Source organism: Strix aluco, unplaced genomic scaffold, assembly GCF_031877795.1.
Source record: "Strix aluco isolate bStrAlu1 unplaced genomic scaffold, bStrAlu1.hap1 HAP1_SCAFFOLD_128, whole genome shotgun sequence".
Taxonomy (NCBI): domain Eukaryota; kingdom Metazoa; phylum Chordata; class Aves; order Strigiformes; family Strigidae; genus Strix; species Strix aluco.
In genome coordinates this window covers 65708-74608 of record NW_027436574.1, presented here as the reverse complement: position 1 = coordinate 74608, position 8901 = coordinate 65708, and the positions used below count along the sequence as shown (strand labels likewise).

The 8901-nt window shown below is 61.8% G+C and overlaps 1 protein-coding gene across 3 annotated transcripts; it reads left to right on the top strand.

Annotated features, from left to right (window-relative positions):
* The first annotated feature begins 324 nt into the window (after positions 1–324).
* On the top strand, positions 325–8563 carry LOC141918988 (solute carrier family 22 member 6-A-like). Of its 3 annotated transcripts, XM_074813956.1 has the most exons (11): positions 325–817; positions 2775–3492; positions 3782–3885; positions 3990–4144; positions 4872–5040; positions 5113–5236; positions 5319–5434; positions 6061–6275; positions 6921–7029; positions 7135–7338; positions 8290–8563. In XM_074813956.1, the coding sequence occupies exons 2-11, from the start codon at positions 2836–2838 to the stop codon at positions 8369–8371; spliced, it is 1935 nt and encodes a 644-aa protein (XP_074670057.1). In that variant the 5' UTR covers positions 325–817; positions 2775–2835; the 3' UTR covers positions 8372–8563. The 3 variants fall into 3 exon arrangements, 2 of the variants coding, with proteins under 2 accessions (XP_074670057.1, XP_074670056.1); XR_012621859.1 differs by lacking the exon at positions 325–817 and having other exon boundaries at positions 2088–3492; positions 6061–6136; XM_074813955.1 differs by lacking the exon at positions 325–817 and having other exon boundaries at positions 2098–3492.
* The last annotated feature ends 338 nt before the right edge of the window (positions 8564–8901 follow it).

Genomic DNA, 8901 nt, shown 5'->3' with positions numbered 1-8901 from the left:
TTTATAGAAATCTATAGGGAGCTGTAGGGGTCTATAGGGGGTGTAGAGGTGCTATAGGGGAGCAGTAGGGTGTTTAAAGGTGTATATGGGGACTGCAGGGGATGTTGGGGGGCTATAGGGCTCTATAAGGGGCTGTAGGGAATCTATAGGAGCCCATATGGGGTTTCTTGTGGCCCACAGGAGGCTGTGAGGGTCTATAGGGGCACCCACGAGATCTATAATGGCTCTAAGGGATCTATAGGGGTCTGTAGGGCAGCTTGGAGGGGCTCGGGAGGGAGGGACAGGGGTCTATAGGGTCCCCCAGGAAGTTTTGGGGGGGCTGCAGGGGGTTCCTTGGGGAGCTCCTGGGTATCTATAGGCATCTATAGGGGCCTTTGGGTGATCTATAGGACCCTTGTTGGCAGCATTGGGGCCCCATAGGGGTCACTTAGGGTCTGTAGGGGGGACAACAAGTTGGGGGTGTCCTAAGGGGGTGGGGGTTGATCTGTGGGGAGGAGGGGCGGGATGTGACCCTCTAGGGGCTCTCTAGGCCCCTATAGGTACCTATAGGCTCCATAGGGCCCCTGCGGGAGCGGGTGTGGGGCCGGCGGACAGGGGGACCCAGGCGTCCAGCGGCCCTGAGCGCCCGCGGTGCTGGAATTCGCCTCCTCCCCCCACCCCCCCTGGGGCCCCCCCCTCCTCCCCCCCCCACCCCCCACCCCCCCCCCGGCCTAATCCCGGTGACACTTTAACCAAAAGAGCCGCTTTTCGCCTTATATAACGGGGCCAGCGGGCGGGGGGGACCCCGGGGCCGGGGCCGTCACCCCGAGGAGGCCAGGTACGGCGGGGGAGGGGGTTGGGGACAGCGAGGGGGGGACAGCGGGGACGTCGAGGGGGAGGGTGGGGACGTGGGGACAGGTTGGGGACATGGGGGCAAGTTGGGGGCATCGGAGGGGGGTTGGAGACATTGTGGAGGAGATGAGGGTTGGGTTGGGGACATCAGGGGGGCTGGGGACATTGGGGAGGGGACGTGGGATGGGTTGGGGACATCAGGGGGGCTGGGGACATTGGGGAGGGGACGTGGGATGGGTTGGGGACATCAGGGGGGTTGGGGACATTGGGGAGGGGACGTGGGATGAGTTGGGGACATCAGAGGGGTTGGGGACATTGGGGAGGGGACGTGGGATGGGTTGGGGACATTGGGGAGGGGACGTGGGATGGGTTGGGGACATCAGGGGGGTTGGGGACATTGAGGAGGGGACGTGGGATGGGTTGGGGACATCAGGGGGGTTGGGGACATTGGGGAGGGGACGTGGGATGAGTTGGGGACATCAGGGGGGTTGGGGACATTGGGGAGGGGACGTGGGATGGGTTGGGGACATCAAAGGGGTTGGGGACATTGGGGAGGGGACGTGGGATGGGTTGGGGACATTGGGGAGGGGACGTGGGATGGGTTGGGGACATCAGGGGGGTTGGGGACATTGGGGAGGGGACGTGGGATGGGTTGGGGACATCAGGGGGGTTGGGGACATTGGGGAGGGGACGTGGGATGGGTTGGGGACATCAAAGGGGCTGGGGACATTGGGGAGGGGACGTGGAATGGGTTGGGGACATCAGAGGGGTTGGGGACATCGTGGAGGAGACGTGGGATAAGTTGGGGACATCGTGGAAGGGACATGGGGACAGGTTAGGGACATTGTGGAGGGGACATTGGTTGGGGACATCGGGACAGTGGGACAAGTTGGGGACATTGAGGGGCATGGTGGGGACAGGTTGGGGACATCGTGACAGGTTGGGGACATCGTGGAGAGGACATTGGTTGGGATGGGGACATCAGAGGGGTTGGGGACATTGTGGAGGGAATGTGGGACAGGTTGGGGACATCAGAGGGGTTGGGGACATCACAGAGGGGGTGTGGGATGGGTTGGGGACAAGGTGGCTGTCAAGGGGGTGGGGACATCAAAGTGGGGACAAGTTGGGAGGGGTTGGGGACATTGGGGACACCAGAAGAGGGGATGGGGGGGCTGGGGGACGTTGGGGAGGGGACACGGGGTGCCCTGGGGACCAGGGGACATGGGCCCAGGACGTGCTGGGGACATCAGAGAAGGGACCCTTTGCCTTGGGGACACGGGTGTCACAGCTGGCCGGATGTCCCCATCCCCGGGGAGCCGGGCTGAGGTGGAGCAGGGACAGGGACCCGCTGGGAGGGGACGGGGACATCGGGGGGGGTTGGGGATGTGTGACGCAAGTGGTGACACCGGCAGTGGCCCTGGTGGTCACCACGTCCCCTCGCTGTGTCCCCACTGTCCCCGTCCTTGCGCCTGTCCCCTGTCCCCTCCCCACGCCTGACCCTGCCACCACGGGCCCATCTTTGTATCCCTGTCCCCGTGTTCCCTGTCCCCACATCCTGGTGTCCCCATGTCCCCACTCCTGCTGGTGTCACCCATGACCATGCAACACTCGTGTCCCACGGCCCCATGTCCCTGTGGGTGGCGATGGCCCCTGCGAGGGTGTCCCCCATGTCCTGGTGTCCCCATGTCCTTGTGTCCCCATGGGTGATGGTGTCCCCATGTGCTGGTGTCCCCATGTGTGATGGTGTCCCCATGTCCTGGTGTCCCCATGTCTGATGGTGTCCCCATGTGCTGGTGTCCCCATGGGTAATGGTGTCCCCATGTGCTGGTGTCCCCATGTCCTGGTGTCCCCCCCATGTCTGATGGTGTCCCCATGGGTGATGGTGTCCCCATGTCCAATGGCGTCCCCATGAGTGATGCTGTTCCCCGTACCCTCCTCTCCAGCGGTGTCCCTGTGTCCGACGGTGTCCCCCCGCGGGTGACGCTGTCCCCGCGCCCCCCCAGGATGCCGTTCGGGGCGGTGCTGGCGCAGGTCGGGGGGTTGGGACGCTTCCAGGTGCTGCAGACGGCGCTGCTGGTGGTGCCCATCCTGCTCATGGCCAGCCACAACCTGCTGCAGAACTTCACCGCCGCTGTCCCCCCCCACCGCTGCCGCAGCCCCGGGGTCACCCCCAGCCCCGGTGCCACCCCGAGTGTCCCCAGCGCCACCCCAGGGCCACCCGGAGCCACCCTTGATGACACCTCAGCGGCTTCTGATGGCACCTCAGCAACCTCTGATGGCACCTTGAGGTCCTCCAACGCCATCCTGAAGGCTCCGGATGCCAGTGTGGGGGCCCCTGGTGCCACCCTGAGGTCCCCAGATGGCAACTTGGGGGCCCCCGATGGCACCCCCATCCCCAGTGCCACCCACGTCCCACTTGGTGACACGCCGGAGTCCCCAGGTGGCAACTTGGGGCCCTCTAATGGCACCCTGGGGCCCATTGGTGCCACCCTGGAGTGGTCCAATGGCACCCTGGGGTCCCCCGATGCCACCCTGGGGTCCTGCCGGCGCTACGTGGCCTCGTCCCCCACCAACGGCAGCACCGGCCCCCGGGCCACCGAGCCCTGCCGCGACGGCTGGGACTACGACCGCAGCATCTATGTGGCCACCATCGTCACCGAGGTGGGGACAGGGGACATGGAGGGGGGGGAACGATGGCCACAGCATCCATGGGGCCACCAAATGCTCCGAGGGGGGGACGGGGGGAGGAGGATGGAACCAGGTGGAGATGGAGCCATATGGGGTTGGGGGTGGAGATGGGGCTATATGGGGGCGGAGATGGAGCCATATGGGGCTGTGGGGATGTCGTGGGCTGGAGGGGGTGGAGGAGCTGGATGGAGGCGAGGAGGAACCGCTGGGTGGGAGGAGGGGACAGAGTGTCCTCACCTTGTCCCCGTCCCTGTCCCCGCAGTGGGACCTCGTCTGCAGCTACCGGCAGCTCCGGCAGATGGCCCAGTCCATCTACATGGCCGGGGTCCTGGTGGGCGCCCTGGTCCTGGGGGGCCTCTCGGACAGGTAAAGGCAGCAGAGCCCCCTCCCTGTGTCTCAGTTTCCCCATGGGGTGGTGGCCAGACCATCAGCCAGTGGCCCCAGTGGCAGCCAGCGGCTACCCATTGCAGGTTTGGGCGCAAGGCCATGTTGATGTGGTCCTACCTGCAGCTGGGGGTGATGGGGACGTGCACGGCCTTCGCCCCCAACTACGCGTCCTACTGCGTCTTCCGCTTCGCCGGCGGCATGGCCCTCTCTGGCTTCGGCCTCAGCATCGCCTGCCTGGGTGAGGGGACAGGGACGAGGATGACCATGGGGCCACGGGTGGGGACAACCCAGTGGTCATGAGTGGGGACAACCCAATGGCCATGGATGGGGATGTCACTGTGGCCATGGATGGGGATGTCCCAATGGCCGTGGGTGGGGATGTCCTTCCTAGTGGCCATGGGTGGGGACAACCCAGTGGTCATGAGTGGGGACATCACCGTGGCCATGGATGGGGACAACCCAGTAGCCATGAGTGGGGACAACCCAGTGGCCACGGGTGGGGACGTCATCGTGGCCATGGGTGGGGATGTTCCAATGGCCATGGGTAGGGGACATGGATGGGGATGTCACTATGGCCATGGATAGGGATGTCCCAATGACCGTGGGTGGGGATGTCCTAGTGGCCATGGGTGGGGACAACCCAGTGGCCATGAGTGGGGACAACCCAGTGGCCGTGGATGGGGACAACCCAGTGGCCATGGATGGGGACGTCACCATGGCCATGGAGAGGGACATTGTCATGGCCATGGATGGGCGATGTCCCCAACGGCCACAGCTGGGGACATCCCCCTCTCTACAAAATGAGACATCCCTATGGCCGTTGATGGGGTGACCCCAGTGGCCACTGATGGCCGGGGATGGGGCCACATGGTGCGGCCATGATAGGGATGCCCCATTCACAAGGAGGGGTCACGGCGAGGGAGGGACACACACCAAGCCAACAATGTCCTCGTGGTCCCTTGCAGTGGTGGAGTGGATCCCCACACCCTACCGCACCATCACCGTGGCCATCACCGGCTTCGCCTACACCATGGGCCAGATCCTGCTGGCCGCCGTGGCCTACGCCGTCCCCCACTGGCGCTGGCTCCAGCTCACCGTCTCCCTGCCCTTCTTTGTCTTCCTCCTCTACTCCTGGTAGGGTGCTGGGGTCCCTCGGGGAAGGCCGTGGGTCTCCTCGTGCCTCAGTTTCCCCCTCGTTGACTGCAGGTGGTTGGCTGAGTCGGCCCGTTGGCTGGTGCTCTCGGGGAAGGCCGAGAGGGCCGTGAAGGTCCTCCAGAGAGTGGCCAGGCTTAACAAGAGAAAGGAGGAAGGGGAGAAGATCACGGTGGAGGTACGGTGGCCCCATGGTGGGGGAGGGTCTTCATTCCCTACCCCTGTCCCTCACCAGCCTCTCCCATCTCCCCCTCTCCCAGGTCCTGAAGTCCAACATGAAGGAGGAGTTGGCTGGTCTCAAGTCCTCCTACACCGTCACTGACCTGGTCCGGACCCCGGTCATCCGCCACATCTTCTTCTGCCTCTCCATCATCTGGTGGGGCTGGGCTGGGAGGTCCAGTGGGGAGGAGGGGAAGGGAGGGATGGGTGAGGGGGTGGAGGGATGGTTGGATGGGTGGTTGGGTGGTTGGATGGATGGTTGGATAGTTGGTTGGATGGTTGGGTGGTCAGATGGATGGATGGATGGATGGTTGGTTGGTTGGATGGATGGTTGCTTGGATGGTTGGTTGGTTGGGTGGATGGTTGGTTAGTTGGATGGTTGGATGGTTGGTTGGTTGGTTAGTTGGGTGGATGGTTGGTTAGTTGGATGGTTGGTTGGTTGGTTAGTTGGCTGGATGGTTGGTTAGTTGGGTGGATGGTTGGCTAGTTGGATGGTTGGATGGTTGGTTGGATGGTTAGTTGGTTGGATGGTTGGATGGTTGGATGGTTGAATGGTTGGATGGTTGGTTGGATGGTTGGATGGTGGTTGGATGATTGGTTGGTTGGATGGAAGAGTAGATGGGGAGATGGTTGAAGAGTTGGTCAGATGTACAGACAGATGAATAGAAAGATGGACATCAGGCCACTCGGTGAATCCAGCCCTTCTCCTCCACCTGAGCTCCCAGGTGACATCCCAGGAGGTCACCCCCCCTCAAGTCAGTGCCTCTCTCTGTCCCCCTCCAGGTTCTCCACGAGTTTCTCCTACTACGCCCTGGCCATGGATCTGCAAAACTTTGGTGTCAGCATTTACCTCATCCAGGTGATTTTCGGCGCCGTTGACTTCCCGGCCAAAGTGGTGGTGACCATCTCCATGAGCTACATTGGCCGGCGGGTGTCACTCATGGCGCCCCTCTTCTTGGCGGGGCTGGTCATCATTGCCAACATCTTTGTCTCCACAGGTGGGTGCCATGGGGTGATGGGGATCTTCTGCACCGCTCTGCCCGGCCACCCGTGTCCCCACCGGGCCCTCCCACCACTCTGCTTTGCTCTTCACCCATCCCTCTCTTCCCCAGCCATTGAATTGAGCACCTACCTACCTCTCCATCCATCCATCCGTCCATCCATCCATCCATCCATATCTCCATCCATCCATCCATCCATGTCGCCAACCATCCATCCACATCTCCAAGCATTCATCCACATTTCCAACCATCCATCCCCATTGCCATCCACCCATCCACATCTCCATCCATCCATCCATGTTTCCAACCATCCATCCATCCATGTCTCCATCCATCCATCCATCCATCCATCCATCCATCATCCATCCATCCATCCATCCATCCATCATCCATCCATCCATCCATCCATCCATCCATCCATCCATCCATCATCCATCCATCCATCCATCTCTATCTCCACCCCCCCAACCATCCATCCCACCATCCCCCCCATCCATCCACATCTCCATCCACCCATCCGCCCGCTCACCCACTGACCTGTCCCTCCACCCTCCCCCCTTTCTCCTCCTGCCCATCCCCCCCCCCCCTCCCCACGGTGGCCCCTCCCCCGACGCCCACCCCGTCCCTCTCTCTCTGCCCCAGAGCTGCAGACGGTGCGCACGGCGCTGGCCGTCATCGGCAAGGGTTGTCTCTCTGCCTCCTTCAACTGTGTCTTCCTCTACACCACCGAGCTCTACCCCACTCCTATCAGGTAAAACCCCCTCCCCGGGACCCTGCGGTGGGGCAGGACCCCCCCCCCCGGGACACCCCCAGGGTGGTCTCTGTCCCATGTTGACCCCTCCCCTGGCGCCGGCAGGCAGACCGGGCTGGGTTTCGGCAGCACCATGGCCCGAGTGGGCGGCATCGTGGCACCGCTGGTGAAGATGATGGATGAGTACTACCCCTTCTTGCCCCCGGCGGTCTACGGGGTGGCCCCCGTGGTGGCAGCCGTGGTGGCCGGTTTCCTTCCAGAGACCCTCAACGCGCCGCTGCCCGACACCATCGAGGAGGTGGAGAGCAGGTTGGGCGTGGGGGATGAAGGAAACGATGGACAGACGGATGGACGGACGGAGGGATGGATGATGGCTGGATGATGGATGATGGCTGGATGATGGACGATGGTTGGACAATTGTTGGATGATGGTTGGTTGGATGATGGACAGTTGGATGATGGCTGGATGATGGATGATGGTTGGACGATGGTTGGATGGTGGTTGGATGATGGATGATGGATGGATGATGGATGGTTGGATGATGGTTGGACGATGGATGATGGATGGATGATGGATGGTTGGATGATGGATGATGGATGGACAGTTGGATGATGGCTGGATGATGGACGATGGTTGGACAATTGTTGGATGATGGTTGGTTGGATGATGGACAGTTGAATGATGGCTGGATGATGGATGATGGTTGGACGATGGTTGGATGGTGGTTGGATGATGGATGATGGATGGATGACGGATGGTTGGATGATGGTTGGACGATGGATGATGGATGGATGACGGATGGTTGGATGATGGTTGGACGATGGATGATGGATGGATGACGGATGGTTGGATGATGGTTGGTTGGATGATGGACAGTTGGATGATGGTCGATGGTTGGATGATGGATGGTTGGATGATGGACGGTTGGATGATAGATGATGGACACTTAGATGAGGGACAGTTGGATGATGAATGATGGACACTTGGATGATGGACAGTTGGGTGAGGGACAGTTGGATGATGAAGGACAGTTGGATGAGGGACAGTTGGATGGACAGACTGGAAGCCGAAGGGGTTGTGGGTGACGTGCCAGGGGGACGTCTTGAGGGACGAGTGTGTGGGTGTGTTGGCAGAAGAACGAGCGATACGAGTGGCCGAAGGGCTGGACAGACGGACAGACGGGTGGACACCGCGCAGGCCAGACCGCTTCCCCCGCTGCCGGTGACTGACCCTCCTCCTCCTCCTCTTCCTCCCTCCAGGGCCAAGCGGAAGAAGACGGAGGACCCCAAAGAGAAGATCCCCCTCCAGCCCCAGGACAAGGCCCCACAGAAGGAGGCCTGAAGGACCACAAGGGGGTTGGGGGGTGGGGGACAGCACCCAACACCCAACCACCAGCACCCACCCTCCCCTATGGGTCCCCGCAGCCTCATTTTGGGGACAGGTACGAATTCGCTGCCTGCCCCACGGCTGGTGACCTCCCGGTGTGGGGCAGGGGAAGTTCTCGGAGGAATAAAGCAGCTCTGGTGGGGACAACGTCTCGGGGTGTTATCTGAGGCCCACCCAAGGTCACCTCCAGTAAGATGACACCCAATAACCACGCCCGAGGGCACCTCCAACAGGACAACGCCTAAGAACCGTGTCCCCGAGGCCACCTCTACCAAGATGGCACCCAAGAACCCCCATCTTGGTGGTCACCTCCAATGACACCTCATGACCTTGTCCCCGAGGCCACCTCTACCAAGATGGCACCCAAGAACCCCCATCTTGGAGGTCAATGACACCTCATGACCTTGTCCCCAAGGCCATCACCAATAAAATGGCACCCAAGAACCCCCATCTTGGTGGTCACCTCCAATGACACCTCATGACCT